The 24,903-nt window shown below is 43.4% G+C and overlaps 1 protein-coding gene across 2 annotated transcripts; it reads left to right on the top strand.

Annotated features, from left to right (window-relative positions):
* The first annotated feature begins 913 nt into the window (after positions 1 to 913).
* On the top strand, positions 914 to 22,707 carry CD180 (CD180 molecule). 2 transcript variants are annotated; one of them, XM_024578405.3, is made up of 3 exons: positions 916 to 1,298; positions 10,321 to 10,487; positions 14,575 to 22,706. In XM_024578405.3, the coding sequence occupies exons 1-3, from the start codon at positions 1,206 to 1,208 to the stop codon at positions 16,298 to 16,300; spliced, it is 1,986 nt and encodes a 661-aa protein (XP_024434173.3). In that variant the 5' UTR covers positions 916 to 1,205; the 3' UTR covers positions 16,301 to 22,706. The 2 variants fall into 2 exon arrangements, with proteins under 2 accessions (XP_045042114.2, XP_024434173.3); XM_045186179.3 differs by lacking the exon at positions 10,321 to 10,487 and having other exon boundaries at positions 914 to 1,298; positions 14,575 to 22,707.
* Positions 22,708 to 24,903: the final 2,196 nt, after the last annotated feature.

Below are 24,903 nucleotides of genomic sequence, written 5' to 3' on the forward strand. Positions count from 1 at the left end.
CCCTCCCTTCCCCTCTCTCTAAAAATAAATTAATAAAATCTTTTAAAAAAATAACACCTCTTTGATAGAATATGTGATAAGGAGCTATGCAAGAAAAAAAACAACAGCCTGCTCAGTGACTGACACATAGTAAGTGCTCAATAAATGGTAATTACTATAATTATTGTATTAGTAGTAGTAATACAGTAGTGGTAGTATTAGTAGTACCTCTCAAGTCACTGTGACGATGATGCTAACAATTGGACTATGGAAATGGAATAGGGGAACAGTAATGCTAAGTACCTCCTATACGCCAGAGGGTTGGAGAACAGACAAGGTCCGAGGTAGCTAAATTCAGCCAGGTGAAGAATGCTTGAATTTTCACTCTCTGTAAACACTACCACATCTTGCGCCACAATGAAGATACTCGCAATCCTGCTTCAAAGCTATTTCTAAGGAGAAACAGAGCCAAGGCTCACATTCTCAATTCTGTTCTCTCTTAGTCAGATGGCTCTGTACATAGCAGTGTCCTCTACTGAGTCAGGTTGGGAGGGAGCAAGGGGGGATTCCACTCTGCTGCTTTAGTAGGCCTGGGTCACCAGCTCGAGGGATGGATTTGTTCTCCTTCTGTTCTGAGACCAGAGGTGGGTGTTGGTGAGGTGGCCCAGGCGGCAGCAGAGGTGCATGGAGCAGCCACACTCACTTGGGAGGGTGACCCTGTTCCCTCGCTCCAGTTCCCAGCTCCGGCAGCACCACCGCCAGGCTCAGTACTTCCATCCACGCCCAGAGAGCGCTCTGCCCTTCCTTCCAGCATGCCCAGCACCTCTCCCACTAGCCAATCCAGGACAACTAACAAAACAGCGTCCCTCGTGAGGACAGCTTCCTGCTTCCACAGCCTCTCTCAAGGAAAGGGACCGGAAGCTATCGGAGTGGGCCAAACCCTTGAAGGTGGCCAAGAGTCAGCACGACCAGCTCAGGAAGGCTGCACAACAGATGTGTGTGTGCCAGGAAATGCACTGGGCCATCCTGGGGCTGGGTCCTCAGCTATTTTTGGCAAGGGTGGGTGGTATGTAAAGAGACTTCCCATTTTCTGCAGCACAGAGCCACCAGACACAAGCAGCCAAAGCACTTCTTGCTCTGAGATCACCCTCCTGAACACCTCTCTGGCTGCCGAATCACTGAGGCCCTCATTGATAAGCCCACCAAGCTGGGGTGGCCCTGGTCCTATGATGGCTCCCCCTGTCACCTGCTTCCTGTTGGCGGTGCTGTTTTCTGCCAGCTGTGAAGCCATCATCTCCTTGGATCAGATGTGCATGGAGGTGAGTCCAAGTCTTTACCCAGATTAGGCTGCCTGGCAATTTTGAGGTTCAGCCTGCCATCCCAGCTGAGCCTTGGCACCCTGATATCCACTGTCTTTGAGAGGGCAATGAGGTGTGTAGAAGTTTTTCTTTCTTGTGAAGAAGGAGCCAAGAGCTCAGCCAGGGGACAATCCCACAGAGCCTTAGCAGGAAGAGGTGAGAGTTTTCCTCCTCTGCAAACAATGTCCCGGAAATAATCCTGATTGGGACGTAAAATATCAACAGGGGCGCAGTGCAAAGGGCAGGCCTGCACACCTGCTGCTAGTGTGGCGGCACTGTTCGTCCGGCATCGCAGCACACGGCCACTTCCCCTCCAGTCCTTCGGTTTCCTGGCTCTCGGGGTGGGGACTAGTCAGGACAACCTGTGCCAGGTTCCACAGCACGCAGCGATCACTCCGAACGAGCCTGGCATTCTCCTCCAGTTGGACAGTCCTCCATCTGTTTTCCTAACCCACAGGAGTGGTATTGGAGAACAGAGCCAAATTGCACCTTCTGTTTGGAACCATAACAACATTTATCAACCTGTGGGAAATTCTTTAAAGAGGTGATGAGAGAGATAAAGAAGGGCCTCTGTCAGTCTTTTGCCACCTTCTAAAACGCTTCAACCTTCCTCCCACTGTCTGTGACTGCAGCAAGTGTACAGCAGCATGCAGCCTGTTGAACTAGAGCTGGGGAAGGACCATCAGTCTTGGTGTCCGGGTGGGCCACTTTTCTAGGCTGGGGCTAACAGCAGAAGTGGAGGCAGGAGAAGCATGATGCACAAAGGAGGTGGTTGGGAGCCACGGGCAGGAGAAAGCTAAAAGAGAATGCTAAGGGATCAGGGAAGAACAAGAATTCCGGCCAGGATGGAACAGGCCTGGGAGCAGAGAGGAACAGAACCTTGTTAGTCAGGTATTAGGATGGAATCAGGACACACTAAGACTAAGCAGAGGCACAGCACCTGTGGAAGGGAAGGCTGGGAAGGTGGAAAATTTTTTTCGGGCTGCCATAGCAAAGTGTCCTAGACTGGGTGGATTAAACAAAGGAACCTTATTTTCTCACAGTTCTGTAGGCTAGAAATCCAAGATCAAGGTGTTGGCAGGGTTGGCTTCTTCCAAGATCTCTCTCCTTGGCCTGTTGGTGGCCATCTTTTCTCTGTATCTTCACAAGGTCTTCCTTCTGCACATCCGTCCAGATGGAAGGAAGGAGACTTCCTTCTGTCTCCAAACTTATTCTTATGAAAACACCAGTCATATTGAATTGGAGTCCACCCTAATGATCTCATCTTAATTTAATTACCTATTTAAAGACTATTTCCAAATAAAGGCACATTCTGATATACCTGGTTAGGAATTAAACATATGGATGGGGGAGGGGGGTGGGCACAATTTATTCTGTAACAGAAGAAAGTAAGAGGTTATCAGCCCCAGAAGGCTGCCTCCTCATTCAAGTTGGAAGGTCAATCTCACACAGACATGTAGCCGGCATGCTAAGCGGACAGGAGGGGCACACAACCTCCTCACTGATCGGACAGGTATGCCATCGCCTCTGACAACACCCTCAGGTAGGATAGCATCACCATTACATTCCAGCTCATTGGGAAGCTGATTTTTTTTAAACACCACACTCTTAAGTCTACCCATTCAACTCTTAAACCCCCATATTCCTGCAAAGCCCCTACTAAAGCCCACAAGAGAGTCCCTGGAGATTTGGAAAGCCCATGGAAACACTGGGCCAGTCAAGCTTCCTATTGAGGACACCAGGTCCTAGAGCTGCCAATTCCTTTCTGCAAATGACCCCTGCTTTGGCAGAGGGAAGGGAAAGAGGCAGGGAGAGCACCCTAGTCCTTTTGCTGCCTTCTGAGACACTCAGGTGGCAAGAGCGGTGCTGAGGGTCCCAGGATCTCCAGTCTGACCCTATGCTGCAGCAACACCTTTTCTTTTTGGCTAAGTTTGTATTGAAACCTTCCAATACAACAACCTCCCTGCAGCCTTCCCTCTGGAAGAAGTCAGATTTTAAATGCTCTGGGACCTAGTCCATGATCACTGGATCTCCATTTTCCTGGACCTCTTCTATCGTGTAGGTGTTCTCGGCAGCAGGATCCTAAGGCCGTGTATTGAGCCCTTACTCATGTGAGCAATGGAGAAATACAAAAATAGATGAGAATTATTCTCGAAGGTAAAGAACTTCTAGGCTGCAGGCAAGTAGGGTAAAATGGGGAGTAGTGGAGGAGGAAGTTCAACTTAAGAGTTTGACCCTTTTCAAGTGCAAACAACCACAGTTAGCCTACCCCTCTGCCTTACTTTCCTTTCCTCTTTAGCTCTTCCCCTCCAGCTTAAGCATAACTAACCACATACTGTATATATGTTCATGTAATCACTACTAGCTCATCAGCATCTATCTTGAAAACAAGGTTTCATTTTGTTCTTAGATTAGTGAACTTTTTATTGAAGTAAAATGTAAATGCAAAAAAGTTCACGAATCCTAAGTGTACAGTTCAATGAGTTTTTACTAAATTAATACATCTATGCGGCCAGCACACAGATCAAGAAAGAGAGCTTTCTCAGTGCCTCAGAAGCCCCTCCTCCCTTCCTCCCAGTCTCCAGCCCCAAGGGCATCCAACACTCCAGTTTTCATCACCACTGATTGATTGAGCCTCTTTTTGAATTTTATATACATGGGACCAGCGAGCGTGTACTTTTTTGTGTCTGGCTTTTTTTGTTCAGCATTAAATATATGAGATTTATTGATGATGGTCTGTGAACCAATCCTCTGTTCATTTTCATCACTGAATAGTTTTCTGTTGTATTCTTGAACCACCATTTCTTTATTCCTTCTACTGTTAATGGACATTTGCACTGTTTTCAGTGTTTTGGGGTATCATGAATGCTGCTGCTTTGGAATTCTTATCTATGTCTTTAGCGAGCAATTGCTCAAATCATTATTAGGTGTATACCAGGGTGTGGGTGCATTTGGTCATAAAGTATATGCATGTCTAATTATGGCAAATATTGCCAGTTTCCAGATTGTTGACACCCATTTATACTCATCGGCAATGTATATCAATTCTCTTTGCTCCACAGCCTCACTAACATTTGCCCTTGTTTGTTTTAAAAACCTATCCTGATGGATGGTTAGTGGTATTTCCCAGGGGATTTAATTTTTATTTTCCTGATGAATAATTAAACTCAGTTCATTTTCATGCTTTTGTTGGCCATTTGCATATCCTTGTGTGTGTGTGCGAAGTACCTTTTCAAGTCTTTTGCCCATATTCTTTTGGGTGTCTGTCCTTTATTTTTTATATTGAGTTATAAGAGGTTTTTATGCACTGTGCACAGAAGTCCTTAATCAGATAGCAAATCTCTTCTCCCACTCTGTGGCTTGCCTTTCCACTCCCCTGCTGATATCTTTTGATGAACAGAAGTCTTCAATTTTAAAGTAGGTGGATTTATCATTGTTGCTTTATTTTCAGTGCATTTCTGTCCCATTTTAAAAAGTTTGCCTACCCAAGGCCATAAAGGCATTATCTTTTGTTTTCTTCTAGAATTTATGTTTTGTACTTACAGCTATTTCTAGGCTCCACACTTAGAGCTATAGTCCATCTGGAATGGCTTTCTGCATATGAAGTGAGGTAGGAGTAAAGGTGAATTTTTTAACAAAAGTTTTGTTTGAAGATATTTCAAACTTAGACAAGTTCTAAAAATAATACAATGAACACGCATCAGCCCTCCATGTAGAATCTTCCACTGTCAGACGCTGCATTTTCTCTGTGTGTGTGTGTGTGCGTGCACACGCCATGACTAACAAAGACCCAAGACCAAGTCTTTGGAGGCTGACAAATATGTGAAGCATAGCTGGAATTTAGTGTTGTGTGATTTCGATTTTGGTGACATTTTAGGTGTGCTCATGAATAATTACTCAGGAAGGTAGGCATACCTCCTCATTTCAAATAGGCTCATCTCAGCTATTCTGAACACTCAAAACCATGGTTGCAGACAGTCCTAAGTATGGAGGGGAGGGGAAGTGTGCTTGGTAAAGCTTCTTTTCAGGAGAACTCCAAGTTCATGGATACAAACGCTCCCTAAGAGCTCCAGACAATGCCATGATGCTGTGATGATCCTGTGAAATACTAACTCCTCTTGGGAGTGCTTGACATACATTATCCAATTAATCCTGAGTTGGCCTGCAAAAGAGGGTTATTGTCCTCCATTTACAGTCGGGGGAAAGGAGGCTCAGAGAACACAGGTTAGTGGCTGAGAGCTGGGATTTGACCCAAGCAGTCTGAATGCAGACAAACAGAAAATGAACCACACATAATTGGAGTGCCCTTTGCCCAGAGGAATCGGATTGACAACTAAGTTTTACAACTATGCCCTCTTGGGAATGCTTTGTTTTACTTGCAGAGAGTAATTGTTACTCCTGGATTTGACTCCATCAAATTGCTATCTCTGGATAAAGGAGTGATTAATAGGGGAGGGTTGGGGTTCAGCCTCCCAGACTTCTTGCGCATGGCGGAGCTGGCTGCTGTGTGTGCCAAGTGCAGATGAGAATCCAAAAAGGTGGGAATCAGCATCACAGTGCAACTCAAAGGATTCTAAATTAGAAAGTGATTTCAACACTTGCGAGAGGAGAAAATACAGCGGGACAGCAGGGAGTTAGAGATACAGCAGAAAGGAGCAAAAATAAGATCCTGATTGAAAAAATGCAAATGAATACCTGCTGGGAGAAGGGGTTGCAAACACAGATACAGCACTCGAGAGTCCTGCTCTGGGTAAAAGGCACAGCTCTGACATGAAGTGAGGGACAGAGTGGTTGATGCAGGACCCAGCACACAGTGGTCCTGAGCAGTCGCCCCATGACTTGAAATGGGGGTGGGCAGGGGGCAGCTGCCCTGAATCCCAGGTAGCCTTGCACAGCCCTGCTAACTGCATGAGTTCACAGCCAGAAGGGTGCCGTCTCCCTTGGAACCAGCCAAAGCAGAAGAGTGAGAAAGTGACTTTGGAAACTGACCCCATGTGGAAGTCTAGAGCAGCGATTTTCAACCTTTTACATCTCGTGGCACACATAAACGAATTACTAAAATTCTGTAGCACACCAAAAAATATATTTTTTGCCTATCTGGCAAAAAAATAGGTATAACTTTGATACGTTCATACCAGATGGCTACTGTGTTGGCTGTTGTCATTTTTTTATTTGACACTCTAAAGAAAAAGAGGTCAGGGCCCTTGACAGAATAGTCAGGCATTGAATGTTTTAAAAATTCTTGCAGCACACCGGTTGAAAATCGCTGGTCTGGAAAATGAAGGCTGGGTTTGTAGGACGTGGTCATGTGGAGCTCAGAGAAACCACAGGAGCTGCAAAAGCGGTGGTGGGTGTCTGCCTGGAAAAGCAACAGAACACGCGGCCCTGGCACCCAGCCCAGCCCTGAGCAACGGCCATAGCCACAATGCGCTCCTTGCCTGCGTTCTGTCCTTTTCTTCTCTCACATTCTCATTCTGCTGCCCTGAAATCCTGGGCTGCGCTATCGGAATTTGTTCTCAAAGTGTTTTGATGTGAATCCTGACAGCGAGGAAGACAGAATCTCATTTATGCAGTATTTCTGCCAAAAATACACAACCTGAAAAAATCACGAGGACAGTAGAAAACCCTGATGAGAGCCATCCCATAAACTATGATCCTGTATTCATAAAAAAAAAAAAGCAATGCCATGAGAGATAATGAAAGGCTGAGGAATCGTCTCAGATTAAAGGAGACTACAGAGACAAGGAAAATAAGTGCAATATGTGACCCTGGATTGGAAAAACAAAAATTTGAATAATAGGCAATATTGGGACTATTGGCAAAAATTGAATATAGACTGTATGTTGGATAATAATATTATATCGCCCTGGCTGAGTGACTTAGTTTGTTGGCGTGTCGTCCCATACACAAAAAGATTGCAGGTTTGATTCTCGGTCAGGGCACATACCTAGGTTGCAGGTTCGGTCCCCAGTAGGAGGCAACCAATCGGTGTTTCTCTCTCTCTCTTCCTCTTTCTCTAAAATGAAAAAACATATCTTCAGGTAAAGATAAAACATTTTAAACTAATATCATATTAATGTTAAATAATCTGACTTTGTGGTAATTGGCACTGTGGTTGTATGAGAATATCCTTTTCCTTAAAAGATTTAGGGGTGAAGGGTCATGGCATCTGCACAGACCCTCAAAAACAAACAGAATGGGTGTGTGCACATGTGTGTGCATGTGTGTGTATATATATACTCGGTGCCCTAAGAAATACATGTAATGCTGCTTAAATGATTGCAGAGCATGAGGGGCTTTGGCATCACCACCCGTAATATCGGAAATGGTAATTTTGATTGTACGGGAGTGTGAATGTGAAAGCAAAAGAGAGACGCCAGCACATTCTCCGATATGTGTTTGCTTTGCAAATTCTCCCATCAGCTGCAATTCTTGTCATTTGCCTCTTTCCCCCAGAAACCCAAGGCAGAGAGCTCACTGCGGTTTCTCCCTAACTGGAGATGAATGTCACAACACAGGCTCACGGAGGCTCCTCGATACTCCTCGGTAGTGTGAAGTCCACTGGTTGGTGGTTTCTCAGCGGGTTCAAACTGAGCTACTTCATTTCCCTGCCTTTCCTTTTGCTAGGAGCTCCCTCAGGCCACTGGTTCATTGAGCTCCGGCTCCATCCTCAACTTTCTGAATCACATCAGTGCAGTAAAATGTTTAGTAAAGCATAAAAGAGGAATAATTTAGGCGTCACAGGCACTTATTCTGGAGGAGGGAACTGCCAGAGTGGAGGCTTTTTGCTGTGGGGCCAGAATAGAGCAAGACCAATGGAAGAAAGGCCGCTTTCTCCAAGTGTATGTGACATCAATGATGCTTAGGGAGACCAGAAAAGAAAAATGTCCCCTCGAAGCTAATCCGAACCTTAACAGCTACTGGGGCAGCACCTGCACATACTTCTCTCTGGTTCACCCATGTTCATGGGCACCAAAGAGGGGTCTAGCAACATGTTTTTGTTCCTTTTCCCCACCAGTCAGCTAAATCTAAGTTTTAAATGCAAAGTGTACATTTCAAGGACACTAGGGGGATTTGTGGCAATGCCTGGAGGACTTTGGGTCTATAAAACAAAATATGAATTACAAAGAAATGTAAGTATGGACATTCATCAGTGACATTCATAATATCGTCACTATATAGAAAACAGTGATTTCTTATACATGAGCACGCCCATTGCAACTACAAAGAACTGTGCCACTAAGCAGAAGTTCCCAGCTACGCAGGCCTGTTTGCAACTCAGGATGAGAAAAGCTGCCAATCTAAAGGTTTGCGGGGCATGTCTTTCCCAGACCAGGGCAGTCTCAGAGGGGCCTCTGTGAGATCCCCGCATGGTACAGGGAATGGCAGGGTCTGGAAGGTTGGATGAAATCGCATGGAACCCATATGCATTTTCCTTGGAGAGTATTTCCAAACAGATGCCATCAGACCTCCATACCTGCCCACTGCGTTTTCTCCTAGACATTATCCAGGTAAATTATGATCCCCTAATTCCATAGACTTCTCACCAACCCCCTCCCATTTTACCAATTAGTCCCAGGTTTATAACTTGAGTTAGGGAATCTAACTAGCAGTTACTGGCAGACTTCCACATACCCGACTCTCCTGGGAACAGGGTCAAGTTGTCCTCTGCACTTACGTGCAGGGCTGTGCCCCAAACAACAGCAGCTTGTGGGGGTCCGAAATTGATTCACACTTCAAAATTGCAAGGCTCCATGACCTAAGGTCTGTGCCCCACTGCTAGCTCATTTAAATATACTAAGAAAGTTTCGAAACATGTACAAATGTAATTAGTTACAAGGAATCTGTATGTACTCCTCACTTGACATTCAACAACCATCAACGTCTTGCCTACTAATCTCATCTACCGACTCCTCCCCTCCCTTCCCGCCAGAGTGTTTTAAAGCAAACCTCAAAGATTGTGTCATTTACTCCACAATACTTCAAAATGCATCTCAAAAACATAAGAACATTTCTCTTATCACTAACAACATATATAATTCTTTAGCATTTTTTGATATTCTGTCTGCATTCAAAGTTTCTTAATAGTCTATTGAAGTGTTTTCCTAAATGCATTATTTGAACTAGAATTTAAACAAAAGCTACTGTATTATCTGTTGCCACCTTCTGCACCTGGCTGATCGCTACCTTGTGCTGCTGTTGAACTTCACTCCCCCACACCCTTAATAGATTGGAAATTAGGCCTGAAGTCATGATTGAAATTTAAGCTTTAATTGGGGGTAGGGGCCAAGAATGTGTGTAGTTAAAATCCTATCACATCAGAAATTCTGAATGTCTGATCGTCTAATTTGTTGTTGCTGATCTAGTGTTGATTTGTTTTCAAAATGAAATAAAACATTTCCATGCATCCCAAGTCAAACCTCTAAAACAAAGTATATTCAAATAAGTCTTATTTCAATTCTTGCTCCTCTATCTGGTTCCTTTTCTCCCTTTCAAGACAACCAGTTATGAGTTTTTCCCCCATTTTTTTTTCAAATGTAAGAAAATACACACATACCTTTCTCACTGAAAAAGTAGTATACAATACACTACATATACATCCCAGGTACTATATACACTAACTATGTAGATTCGACACACTGCTTTTTCCACCACACAACATACCTGGATATCACCCCATATCAGTCAGTGTATGGAGATCTTACTCATTTCATTTTCAGCTGCTAAAGGTTCCCTTTTGTTAACGTGCTGCATTTTGTTCAATTAATCCTATAGTGATGGGCAATCTTGTTATGGTCAATCTTCTGATACAAAAAATGCTAAAATGAATAATCTTATGCACAAGTCATATTGTATTTTGCAAGTATATATTTAGTTAAGTCTCCTAGAAGTGGGATTGCTGCTCAAATATATAATATATAGAGAGAGATTTGTTGGTCAAATTACAAAGTCTGTTATTAATTTACATTGTTTCTTTCATCAGAAAGAAGCCAACAAAACATATAACTGTGAAAATTTAGGTCTCAGAGAAATTCCTGACACTCTACCAAACACAACAGAATTTTTGGAATTTGGCTTTAATTTCTTGCCTACAGTTCAAAATACAACTTTCAGCAGACTCGTAGATCTTATCCTTTTGGATTTAACCAGGTATGTATCTGAGTTCCCTGTGCTCGGTTGATGTTTCACTTAAGCAATAACACAACTTGCATTCCAGCTGTTTCCCAGACCTTTCGTGGGGCACAGGGACATGCTCATCCTTTACGGTTACTCTCTCCCGTGAAACAGCCTTATGCGGGTGGAACGTCATTTTTAAAAAGCAGTCAATGGAGAAGACAGTGGTTGTTCAACTACAGTAGGTCAATCGTGCTGTTTAAGAAGTTCTAAGCAACATTGATAACAGAACTGAAAATAAATTGTGTACTAAATCAGATGCATATTGTACTACATTATTGGGCGATAACATTTTTAAAACTGTACAGGAGAAACAAATAACCTGCTCATTTTTTTCCTAAAAATTGGGAAAAGACTTCCATGCTTTGGTTTTAGAGGTTGGATCAGGATTTCAACTGCTGAACCAGTGTTTATGAGCCAGTGGGCAGAAGTATCACAAGGAGGTAAAGGAAGCAAACAAGAGGGAAACACTGTGTGTGTGTGTGTGTGTGTGTGTGTGTGTGTGTGTGTGTGTGTGTGAGTGAAAGAGGGAGAAAGGGCCCTGCCTGTGGATGGGGCCTGCACTTTCTGCACAGCTGTTCCTTTGGTTGTTTAACTTAAGCTTCTGCAGAGTGGGAGTCCACAACGATAATACCATTTCACCTGTAGAAACCACCACTGTGAGGGAGGCGTGGTAAATGTGACCATCCAGCTTATGACAGATGAGAAAATGGAGGCTCAAGAAGATATTGTGAGCTGGCTTAAGGTCACAGGGTAAGGACTCCACTCTCCTGACTCCCAGTCCAGTCCAGGCTCCCCCCGGTGACACCAGGCTGCCTGCCCAGCCAAGACTCCATGAGTACATGTTCAGAAACCCTTGAAAGAACTGAAAGAAAAAAGATCATTGTGCTACCTATTATGTCCCAAGGAAACTGACTTTCCCCCACCTTTTCCATTTCTCATTTTGAGATTGAACGAGTTTGACTGCATTTTTAAGAAGTGCATGGGCCAGGACAGCTTTTCTAGCTAGAGAAATCTAAGTTTCCTCTTATTTTCAAAAAGTAATAATAATATGACCTCATGCTTTCTAAAAGCTTTTTCCTTTGCTCCCCAACCCCTTGCCGTTTATCTGGCCACAAATCAGACACTACTTTTATTACCCTACCGTCCTTGTGTCTTCAGCTTTGCCGACATGCTTTCTATTTTCTTTGCCCATTCTTCCATCTTGCTTTTCAGATCTTCCACTCTGGAAGAATTTTTCTCTTTTCTGAAGTATATCCTTAGAAATTCCTTTAGTGAGAGTCTGTTAGCAGGAAACTCCCTTGGGGTTTTTTTTTTTATGAAAATGTCTTTATTTCACTCAGACTCTTGAAAGAGATTATTTTCTGACATAAAATTCTAGGTGGACAGTGTTTTTTCTCAGCTTCAATGCTATCATTCCAGTCTTCCACTGTTGCCGCTGGGCAGTCACAGATCTTTGTTCAAGGCAGGTAATCTGTCCTATCCTCTCTGGACGTTTCCAGTAGCTTCCCTTTGTCTTTGGCATTCTGTAACAGCACAGTAATGCACTGTGTAGGTTGTTGGCCTCCTTGAATGTCGTTTGGTTCTCTTTTGTCAATTCTACTATCCTGGCCGTTACCGGGTAGACCTGGGCCTGCCTCTGTTTACTCTTTCATCTCCCCTGATCTTCAGTTAGACTCACATTTGGCTTCTCATCTACCCTTCATGTACCTCAGTATCTTTTTCTTTTTTTTTTTTTGCTTCCTATGTCTTTGGGTTTTTTGGACTACTCTAGGTACTATTCTAGGTAATTTTCTCATATTTACTTCTAGTCATTAATGTCCTCTTCTGCTGTGTCTAATCTCCTGTATAGATTATACATTGGCTTTCTAATTTCAATTATTATGTTTTCCCATTTCAATAAGTTTCATTGATTTTCCCTTTACATACAAGGGGAACCCCCAAATGGAATTTATTTCTAAAAACTTGTGTATTTATTCTTATATGTATAAACTTCAGTGACCTTCAAAGTACTCTCCATTCGATGCAATACGCCTAATGAGACTTGTTTGCACTACTCAAAACAGTTTTTGAACTCCTTGATTGTGATGCTTTTTAGTGCTTCTGCCATTTTTTGTTTCACCTCTTCCACACAGACAAAATGTTTCCCTTTGGGGACTTTTGTCATCCAGGTAACCAAAAAAAGTGGCTCAGTGTGAGATCAGGTAAATGGGGAGTGTGGGACATGGGAGTCATGACATTTTTGTTCAAAAACTGCTCAACACTCAGCATAGTGCAGGCAGGTGCGCTCATAAAGCACCCATCATGACATGGGAAAACGTGTCGAAAGAGTCTTCAAAAAAATTCTCTGAAGCCAAACACAGCCTTTCACAACAATGCCAGCTGGCACACTGATACAGATGAGATCTTAGAACATTCATCCAAATAGAGGAAGCCTGTGCTACAAGGGGCCCACCCTCCAGAAGATAATTCTGGGTTGTTGTTTTTTTTTTATATGGACGTATTTATCTATACTCTGCTAATATACATCAGGTATAGACTGTATTTATATATCATATATATTATCAGATCCATCTGGTAATTCTGGTATCTGCTTTTTTTTAAACCTGATTCTGTAGAATTATTTTCTCCCTGACTTTAGCTAATGTGTTTCCCTTAAAAGTCAGTTTTTATTTTGAGCTCATTTTTCTTTTGGAAATGTGTGCAAATCTTTGTTTAAAATGCTTTCCTGGAATTAGATAATGCCAGTGAATTATTAATATTGTTATATGTGGCAATGGCATTATGGCTATAAAAAATAAGCCTTAATATTTTTGCAGATACCTACTCAAATATGTATGGGATATCTAGAATTTGCTTTAAAACAGTCCAGGAGAGAGAGGTGGGAACAGATAATGCAAGGAAACATACGTGGCAAAATCTTGAGAGCTGCCCCATCTGTGTGATAAATACATGAAGGTTCATTGTATTATTCTCTTTGCTTTTATGTAAATTTGAAAGCTTTCTTTATTAAAAATTAAGTACATCAATCTGGAAAAAGTTTCTATTTACTTCTGCCAGTTACCTGAAGTTACTACCATTCTGGAATGACTTTAAACTAAAATTTCCACTTGGGTTTCTTTTGGGAGGTCCACAGAGGTAGCATAAATTAGGGGCTCAGTCCGTGTGAGTAGAAGCTATGGGTAGGGAATCTCAGAGGCTTTTCTTGTTATTGGTTTCCTTGTTCCATTCAGAGCCAAGGCCAAGAAAAAGACAAATCCTTACCGTCCCTCTCTGTGAGTTTTCTTTTTTAAGGTCATCCACTGAAAAGATTCTGCTTGAGCATCTGGGCAGTTTACAGGTTTTTGGTAGGACCTCCTATCCTATCTCCAAGCTTTGTCTCCTGCCACCGATACATGTGGCTCATTAAAGCCAAGACTCTAGGCCTCTAGGGACCGACAGCTATTGGCAGATATGACAAAGCTGGTGTGCAATCCAGTATTGTTATCTGGTGCAATATCAGGATGTGTGTCTTTGAAGCTCTAGTGTTGCATGTTTCCATGGAGTATTTTCACATATATCATTGGATTCACAACCACTCTACAAAGTTATCCTTATTTCTATACTTTATAGTTGAAAAAACAGAGGTTGCAAAGAGTTGTCACTTGACCAGGATGACACAGATTTATGTATAACAGATCATTATTATGCATTATATATAACACACATATATCATAATGCATTATATACATGTTATATTACTTAAAATAATAAATAATACTTTGATTTTTTCCAATGATCAAACCACTAATTACTCCCCTAGGCTCCAAACACAAACCTCTTAGAGATCAGTCTAAAAGAGCACGATATCTGGGGAAAAAAGTCTAAATCAGTATGTTTAGAACTGAAGCTAGTCATTAATTCAGCAGGTCCTTCTGTGCTTACTGAACATTTTATGTTTTATTTTGAACAATAATGCACAGTTTTACTATACACAAATGGTGACTTTTTTAATATAGGTTACTGTGACGGAGTTTTTTCACTTTTGTAATTAATTATTGTTAAATATTATTATCTTCTCAAGGTGCCAGATTAACTGGATACACGAAGACACTTTTCAAAGCCATCATCAATTGGACACGCTGGTGCTGACTGGAAACCCCCTGATATTCATGGCAGAAACCTCACTTGATGGACCCAGGACGCTGAAGCATCTCTTCTTAATCCAAACAGGAATATCTAATCTCGAGTTTATCCCAGAGCAAAATCTGAAAAACTTGGAAAGTTTGTATCTTGGAAGCAACCACATTTCCTCCATTAAGTTCCCAGAAAACTTCCCAACGCAGAATCTGAAGGTTCTGGATTTTCAGAATAATGCTATACATTACCTCACTGGGAAAGACGTGAGCACTCTGGAGGCCACCAACCTAAGCCTTAACTTGGATGGCAATGACATTAGGGGCATTGAGCCTGGGGCTTTCCGTTCAAAAGTTTTCCAAAGTTTGAGATTTGGAGGGACTCTCGACTTGTCTGTTGTATTAAAAGGTCTACAGAACTCCACTACTCAGTCTCTCTGGCTGGGGACATATGAGGACACTGACGATCAAGACCTTACTACAGCCACGTTTGAAGGGCTTTGTGAAGTGTCTGTGGCGAGCATCAACCTGCAGAAGCACCGTTTCTCTCCCTTGTCGTCTACCACATTTCGGTGCTTCACGCAACTCCAGGAATTGGATCTGACGGCAGCTCACTTGGGAGAGTTACCCTCTGGGATTCAGGGTATGAACTCTCTCAAGAAATTAGTTCTCAATGTAAATCATTTTGAGCAGTTGTGTCAAATCAATGCTGCCAGTTTCCCATCCCTTACAGACCTCTATATCAAAGGCAACCTGAATAAACTTAGCCTCGGTGCTGGGTGTTTGGAAAAACTAGAAAATCTTCAGAGACTTGATTTAAGCCACAGTGATATAGAGGCTTCTGACTGCTGCAATCCGCCACTCAAAAGCCTGCACCGCTTGCAGTACCTAAACCTCAGCTACAATATGCCCATTGGTCTCCAGAGTCAGGCATTCAAAGAGTGTCCTAAGCTAGAAGTCCTGGATTTGGCATTCACCCACTTGAGCATTAGTGCTCCACAAAGTCCCTTCCAAAACCTCCCTCTCCTGCGGACTCTGAATCTCTCTCACTGCCTCCTTGATACTAGCAATCAGCACCTTCTGGAAGGCCTGCTGGATCTCCGGCAACTGAATTTACAGGGAAATCGCTTTCAAGATAGGAGCATCTCAAAGACCAATCTACTTCAGACAGTAAGCAGCTTGGAGGTTCTGATTTTATCCTTCTGTGACCTCCTCTCTATAGACCAGCAAGCATTCCACAGCCTTGGGAAAATGAGTCACATAGACTTAAGCCACAACAACCTGACAGAAAATAGCATCAGTGCTTTTAGCCATTTTAAGGGGACACACCTCAATCTGGCCACCAATAGCATTCGCATAATCCCACCCCATTTCCTCCCCATCTTGTCCCAGCAGAGCACCATTAATTTAAGTCACAATCCCCTTGACTGCACTTGTTCAAATGTTCATTTCTTGACATGGTACAAAGAAAACCTGCAAAAACTCGAGGACTCAGAGGAGACAGTGTGTGCAAATCCCCTGTCTTTAAGGGGAGTTAAGCTTTCTGAGGTCAGACTTTCCTGTGGGATGACAGCTGTAGGCATTTTTTTTCTTGTAGTATTTTTATTCTTGTTCATAATCCTGCTCATTTTTTCAGTTAAATTCCTCCTTAGGTGGAAATACCAGCACATCTAGTGCTGAAGGTTTCTAGAGATGGCAAATAAATGTGTTCATCAAAATGACCCCAAGTAGAGAAACTGTTGTCTGTTGGTGACGAGAACTCAAGATTGGTTCCTGGCGCTGGGAAGGGATTTACTCTGCTTTTCTGAGCCCCAGAACTGACGAGCCTCCCTGGGAAGCAAACTGAATGAGGCCAGAGGGATAGACAGTCGTGACAGATACAGAGCCATGTCCTTGCATGGAAGGTGGGTGGAAGGTGAGGAAGGACTCGAGACAGGGCATGGCCAGAGAAGTCACCCACAAAGAGGCCACCTTCCTTACACTCATGGACTTCCTTCGAAGCACCTCCCACCCTGAGCTGAAAAGGAGACCATCAATGCCCACCCCTCGGCAGTGCTGAGGACCCCGGCTCCCGACTCTCTCACACAATGCAGGCATTGTCATTCGGTCTGAGTTCCCAGTAACATGGCAGTTGGGGACACTTGTGGATAAAATCTCGGTGCTCATTTTAATGAAAAAGGGAAAACAAAGAATTTAAAAGAGGCTGAGAAATGAATCTTGTCATCAGAGGGACTCCATTAACTCCCTAATCCTTAGGTGTCTAAGGGTTTCTACAATGCCACCATGGTGCATATCGCTACCAAAAAAAAAAAAAAAAGACGCCCTCCACCAGGTCCTCCTTTCCCCAAGGTTTAGGATTTTTGTTACATTGGCCACACTCACCTGAGAACCGGGAAGCTCCTTCTGCCAGTCTGATGCTCTCGCTCTTACGTCATGGAGCCTAACTTACAGGGCTGGCGGCCAAAGGCTCTTCTCATTTGGCTCTCTGGTCCCTCCAAGCGTCTTTCCCACAGGAATGGTGAGATAAATGGTAATTTGGCTCCCAGGCCAGCTCTCAAATGCCTGCTCACCTGGGGCAGCAATTGAGACAGCACATTTACAATGAAAATGAGTGGGAGAAAGCATCCCGGCAGACGAGCTGTCTGTCAAGAACACAATCAGCTGGCACAGTGAGTGGTTTCTGTTTGGTGTCAGCAAAGGTAGTACCTGCAACAGAGAGGAGACAGGACCGCTGAGTGCAGACAGAGAAAGAGGACAAGGAAGCTGGCAGGGTGATGACTCGGGCCTTCCCAAGGCCCAAAGGGTCACCCTCCTTCAGGGTTTGATCTTCCGAAGAAGCCTGCGTTAGTGGACAAGAGAGCTCTTATGCTCAGGTGCTGCATTTACAAGGCCTAAGCTAAGTTCTAGAACCACGTTTTGGCTAGCAATGGTAACTTATAGCTGTGAAATTCTTATTGGATATCAAAGGAAAATACGATTAATGTCCAGTCAGGATTTATTAGCCCCGAGGTTGAGGACATAAGAATAGAGTGGAAACTTGGGGACTTACTCCTTTTTACTTCTATGTGCCCAGAAAAATCAGGAAAGACAAGGGAATAGGGGAGCTAAGTCATAAACCTTCACTGCAAATGCTGTTAGTCTTAGGGGATATTTTGTACTAGAGAGTAGCCCAAGTTTTCCCACAGGTTCCTGGTTAGGGACACAAGGCAGGGGGCTAGGTAAGGTGAGTGAGGCCCTTGCCTTGGGTGCAAAATTTAAGGGAGAACCCAAATCTCAGTAATCAAGCCAAAAGAAAAAATTAATACAATATTGAAAAAAATTAAGTTAATGCAAAAAGATCGATGATAAATAAAACATGAAAATTTTAAACAAAGACAGGATCCATACCAGTGCCGTGCTGAACTCAGTGTTAGAGTCTGAGGAAAGAGGAAAAACTGGTAATGCCAGTCCTGCCTTTGTTTAGAATGTCACTATTTTGTTCACTGGGGATGTTTGCATTAGCTTTTATTTTTTTTGAGTTGTGTTAAAATATTATTTACCTTCATTACTGAGTTTTTTGGTGCCCCCCTTAGTTTTACGCCCACGTGGGTACCTCCCTCACCTCTCCCTGTCCCCACCCTGAGAACTGGTGAGGAGTGAGGATTCCCAGCCACCTCCCAGGCTACAGTTTCCTGAAAACCTATTAGCTGGCACATTATCTCCGTTTTACTCAAAAGTGTGTATTTCTTTCCCCCTTACATTCTGGAAGCACAGAGAAGTGTTCAAGATCTTCCATCTTGTTCCTCCTTCTTCAGCTAACTCCCAACTAACTTCTGAGCTCAAAGGGGTGTTCTTTCAGAGCCAAGAGAGGTGGCAGAGATGAAGGGGTACCAAATCCATCTGAGCCCTAGGTGGCCTGGGCCTGGTAAGAGTAAGCAAGTAGAACACTACTCTAAGAAAATAAAACATCACATAACTGCTTTAATTATTTTGAATATTAGCATTTGGGCAAACAGGGGCCTGACAGACCCCTGAGCCACCTTTATTTCTTCCCAGTCCTAGGATGGTGGGGCAGCCTTCCGCAAAGGCCAAATGGAGCCACGGCTGGGTTGGTGTTGGTCTTGAGTCTAGCAGCGACTTCAGCCTTTCGTCATTGAGTTTTGGGCTCAGAAGGGACCTAATGCAGAAGTCGGCATGGCAGCATCTCTAAGTGTGCAGAGGCTTCCTAACTGCTGCTGCAGGAAGAGCCTCTCACTCCAGGGACCGGAAGGCAGTGTCAGTTTAGAAGGGTCAGGCAGCCCACCCTGGGGAGTCAGAGATAGCACCTCCTGCAGACCGTACCCCCCTGCTACCTGCTCTCCTGCAGGAGCGTTCAGCTTTGGGGATCCAGGCAGGCATGTGGCTTGACACATAGGTATTTTGTTGTGTTGATTACATTCCTTTGCTTATACCAAATAAGATCATCTGCTCTAGAAACTTTGGGAAGTATTTCTGGTGATGACCACAAAGATGCAAAAAGTACACTTCCTGGTAGTTCCCTCCCTCCCTTTTCTTTCTTTGTTTCCCTTTCCTGCTTCTCCCCCTCCTTCTTTCCTTTTCTCTCCCTCTGTGCTTCCCCTCTTTATTACTTTCCTCCCTTCCTCCCTCCCTCCCTCTCTTCCTTCCTTCCTTCCTTCCTGAGTATGGAAGTCCACACTCTAGGAATCCAGTCTAAGACTGTACAACCCACTGCAGTCCCTGTGTATTCTAGCAAATTTAAGGTCTTTCCTGCCTCAAGGATATAAACAGCATACAGGAAATATTTATTAATTGCTGACCTCCTACTCCATAGCCACACTGTCCTCCATAATATTTAATGTGTAACTTGGAAAAAAAATTCTGTGGAATATCTCTAATGTGAATGGCATAACCCTGAAGACTACAGGGTCCCAAGCTTGCCCCAGCAAAACGTAACCGCCTCTCTTGCTATTGTTTACCAGACACGCACACGCTCTTCCATGCAGTGTGACTTCGCTGCTCCGTAACTGCACACTGATCTAAGGCTTTGTGACTGTGCCTCTGCTTTAAGCAACAGTAAATTCACCTTACAAAGTCAGAAAGGGAGCTTTTTGATGGCCACTGTCAATTTTATTGCTTTATCTTGGTTACTAGGATGGAATCTGTAGACACGGTGTGTTTATTGGTTTTATGTATTGCATGTTGTTGCTGCTCTGACAAGCTAGTCCTATAAAAATGTGTTATTATTGCATGTTGTAGCTCAGTGAGCTGACCCTGCATTTCAAAGTGTACTGAAGCAAATAGCATTGAAGTCCATAAAAACTGACTGGCCTCCATCACAGAGGACTCTGCGTGAGCTGTCGCTCCCACACTGGGAGCAAATTCCACCTTCCCCCGTGCCAGCAGCCATCGCTGCTAACTGAACCCAGCACAGGCCCGCACACAGGCACTACCTGTAAAATTTCAAGACTGGAAACCGTTGTATCCTTTTACTCACTCAATTCTCCAATGAGTGCTGTCTCTAATTTTCAAGTTTACAAAAGTATAGAGTAAATGGCTTTTTAATGTTTTATATGTCAGTATACAATACAGGAGGGGTAGCTGACACTGTTTTCTATCTGCTCTGAACACTGAAGAGAAAAATTAACTTGAATTATAGCAAGAGAAGATGCAGCTAGTTCTAAGCAAGTCACGACTCGGGGTGCTGGGTGTTGAGCTAGAATTAAGTGCCTGATACATGCAGAGTTGTAAGGTCTAACACAGAGGAATTAGCCTGAAGGCTGCAGAGGAACGGGCTAGTCGGGGTCCCAGACAATGACATTACCAAAATCATCGGGGGATTCTTTATAAAACAGGTCCCCATGACCCCCTTCCCTGCCCGCACCCCACCCCAGATACTGAGATTGTGTTAGACTAGGGTTGACCCTGGACTCTCAGCCAAATAATTTCAAGTAAAATCCTTTCCTAATCTTAATTTTATCAAAACTAGCAGAAGTCTGCGTTAGGCTTCATGAGTCAGATGAGCTGAAGAAGTGCTCCATGTTCTGTAAGAGGAAATTTCCTAACAAATGGGAAGGAGGACTATGGAGCCTTTGAGCCCAAAGGGGAGACGTCCTGGGCAGGCAGCTTGTCAGTCTCTTCTGCCGTCACTGCCAGGCCACAAGGCTCTCTGCCTCTGAACTGCCCTGCTCTGCCACCTGCCCGCCACCCACTCCTGCTCCATCCCAGCTGCTCACAAGTTGAGATAATATATTAAATACTCTGGGTCTTGAAAAAGGAAAGAACTCGTCTACTGATTATTTTTAAAAGTCATCAATGCCCATTTAAGATTAAATAGCAAACTTCTTTGGATATACTCCTTTGATCCCATCTAGCATTAGGTAATATCCTCTAAGCATTTGACTGTTGAAGGCATACTAGATCCTATAAAGACAAGCAGAGGACAGGGGGTCACCAGAGCATCCATGCACCTTCGCCTTCTCCCTTCATGTCGCTCCACGGGCTTTCTAAACAGCTCGGGCCTCCCTTTTTCTCTTTCTCCTGTCCTTGGGACCAACCTAAATATCCAATAACAGATCCATGATTAAATAAATTAGGGGATAATCCGAATAAACGGAGAGATGTTCTATGTTCTTGGGTGGGGCAACATTGTAAACATGTTGATTCTCCTAGAAAATAGAGGAGTACAAGTTAAAATGAGATAAAGCTTTATGTCTATTATCCTGGCAAAAAGACAAAGCTGGATAATAGTGTAGATGGGATGGGGATTGTCGGAACCGCATGCACTGCTTATGGGTGTAGACTGGACCAGCCACTAGGACCATGAGGCAATAATTAGTCAATTTAAATACGTGAGCCACCCATTCTGTTCTGGTACATATCCCGAGAAAGTTTCACATTTCCCAATTGATATGCAGTGCAGCATTACTTATGGAGAAGGAAATTCCATTCTCAGTGCTCATCACTAGGAAAATGGATGGGTAAAATGTGGAAGACACCCACCATCGGGTATTACACAGTAGTTAGAAGCAATGGAGTAGATACAGCTATAGCAACATAATTGAATCCAATTCTTCAACATATAGTGCTGGAGGAGGTCATTGAGAGGATGTGACCATCAGTTGACTCACAGGCCAGACTCTGGCACTCAGAGGCTCCTCACCCCATCCCGTCCTTGCAAAGTGCACTCTGCCCATTGCTCCCACAATTGGAGCCATTTTCAAGGACGCAGCCTCACAAGAGTAAGGTGCTGTTGAGACCCTCTGGACAGTGTATATGCCTGAACCACATTATAAGGTCTCTCTATAAACTTTTACGATTCTGGCACGTGAGTGTGATCTACCCTCTTGCAACCGCCCAAGACAAGCTTTGTCTATAGGTTCTCTTGCTTATTAAAACTGCTACCTACCAATCTGGAGTGGTCTTCCTCCTTCTTTGCTGTCTCCTTGCCCTCTGTGTATGGGGGTCAGTTTGCAAACCAACATATAGGGCTTGATGGAAAAACAAATCCAAAATGACATGTTAACATGAATATTTTTACAAATTAAAAATACATGCACACAAAACAATACCTACATTTTGTAAGAACACAAAAAGACCGTTAACATGGTTGCCAAAGGAGCGGGAGAGGGAGATGGGAGGGAATGCAGGGATAAATTAAATGAACCTTGTTGTAAACCAAGGTTGATGTGCTGAGAATCGAGGAGGATGACCTCAGTCGCCTGCACCTGAGGTTCTCTACTGTGTGTGTGTGTGTACCCATGAAGAAAAACAATACGGCACGTCCATAAGAGGAAATGTCATACAGCCATATAATATCTCAGACCTGTATTTGCAGGCATTGAAATACATTTGTGTTTTAATACTAAGAAGAATGACAGAGGGCTGGTGGGATTGCAGTGATTCCAACATTTCTCTTCTTGTTTTTCTGTATTTCTAATCTGCCTTCAATAACCACACACTATGTAATAAAGAGGAAATGAGGGGGTTTCTTTTAAAGACTATTTTTGGTTTTGCAAAGGGACAACAAGAATAAAGAGCTCATTGGTTGTGAGAATTGACAGGTTCTAAAAAGGAGAAGACTTTTTTCTAAAGCTTTGTGATTTCAAATGCAAGTGGGTACTGGCTTTTTGGGTTGCTCTTCCCTTTTCCTGGAGGACAGAGGGAGCCCCCCCCCCGAGGGAGCCCCCCCCCCCCCCCCCCCCCCCGCCGCTTATTCTGAGAATCCCCACCTGAACGGTCCAGGGTGCTGGGACTCGCATTACAGGATGGCTCTGCAGTGACGGACATGGACAGGTGTCCACAGGAACTTCCCTTAGTCTCGAAAAGAGTAAAAAGGGGGCACGTGGACATCTGTCTCCAGCCCAGGAAAGTCACTTCAGCACAGCACTGTTTAACACAAGCGCGTGTATTCCAAAGGGACAGAACTTCCAGGCAAAAGATTTAGACAAGTCAGGCCTGGAGGTTGTGCTGATGCCGGCCTGACATATGAAGAGTTGGTAGCTGCAACATGCTTACTTCAGGCCTCACAAACATCTTCATTCTTCACTTCCCGGCTGCTGACAGCCATCTCCAGGCAGTGCTTAATGAAATCTGTTAAAGGCTTTCAGCGTTACAATATTAATTAATCAACTTTTTATAAAGCTGAGTAGGACAATAAAGAGCAACCCTACGCAACAGGTCTTTCTTTTCCCACATCTGAGCAGACTTGACTGGCATGTCACAGTGTACAGGGAACTTCAGTCTTGGGAGCAAATTCCCTTTACGAAGTGCTTGCCTGCATCCAAGTATTGGAAAGGACAGCTCCACTGTGCACCTGTGACGTTAGGGGATGACGAGCTTGTCTTTTGGAATGCAGTGTGTTAGAATTCAGTGAGATACTGCTGCAGGGGGGGCTGCTGCCCCCCTAGGAGGGCTGGTGCTGATGACCCTAATCCAGGGCCTGAGGTGTCCAAACTGACACAGATCTTGAACCTGGGCCAGACTCACAAACAGTAACGAAACAGAGTCAGCCAAGCTGTGGTCCTGACATATGAGATGTGTACTATATTAACTGGGGTCGGAGGCAGAATAAAAGAGGAGCAACACACAATGACTGTTTTAAGCAATGAATTAAAAACATACAGTAGGAGGGAAGTTGTATTTAGAACTTCCCTGCCACCGAGTTCCTTAATGCCTGGCCTATATTGAAGAAAGCAAATTTTCATAATTAATACAGTTGACACTTTCATGTTACATTTGTGTTGTGAACTGAAAATGCTAGATGGGAAATTGCCTACAGATTAATTTAGAACTAATAAAGGAGCCTATTACACAGAACGAATAGCTTCCTTGCCTCATGGTTTTCCACCAATCATCAAATTCGTAATTTTCACCATGTGAATTTTTTTTCAGCCTGTAAAGAAAGAGATGAGGCAGCTTCCATCATTCCCAGAGGGGACTGGATCTGAATTCAATTACGTGACATCTGGTAATGCTTAGACGTCACGTAACGCTTAAAGGTCAAGAGCTTTAGAGCCAGAAAAAGCTAGATTCTAATCCAAGCTCTTTACAAGGTATATGTTAATCTAATTATATAGCCTGCCTGGGACTGTTTCCTCATCTGCCACCACCATCCAGTTTGAGGGTCGTGTTGGGGCTCGAGATGGTCAATGGAAAGCATCTTGCCCAGTATTAAACACATATATGAATATATATAATATGTAACATATAATATATACAATTCTATGTCCGTCTATCTACCTACTGTAGATAGACAGTAAGTGCTGGGTTGCTTCCGGCCTTCCTGATAGTTTCAATGGCTTTTAATCATGAGGAGAAAGAAGGGGACATAGAGAAAGATGAGAGGACACAATGGTCATTTATGGAACAAGGTTTTGGGAGTCTTGAGGGAGGTGGTGTCACTGAGATAGGACACCTTTCCTGAGACTGTAGGGAGTTGGTGAGTGTGGTGTGGAAGCTGAGAAGTTTTACAGGCAAGGAAGAAGGTTGGTGGAAAACTGTTAAAGGAGACTTAACCTTGAAGAATAAAACATGTTTGTGTTAATTTTAAAAAATTAGCAAACTATTCCACTCAACAAAAAGCAATCTGCAAAAACCCATACTTTCCATAACAAAGAATTATATTCAGTAACATTTTAGAGAGAGTATGTAAAAAAAAAAAACCCTTATTAGACATTATCTTTTCATGCTAAATTTTTATTTCAATGTTATGCAACTGCATAAGTATAAATATTTGTTCAATGTACAACAATTATGACATCCATAGGGAATTTCTTAGAGAAAATAAGACTGCAAACACT

This window comes from Desmodus rotundus, chromosome 1 (assembly GCF_022682495.2).
Source record: "Desmodus rotundus isolate HL8 chromosome 1, HLdesRot8A.1, whole genome shotgun sequence".
In the NCBI taxonomy this organism is placed as follows: domain Eukaryota; kingdom Metazoa; phylum Chordata; class Mammalia; order Chiroptera; family Phyllostomidae; genus Desmodus; species Desmodus rotundus.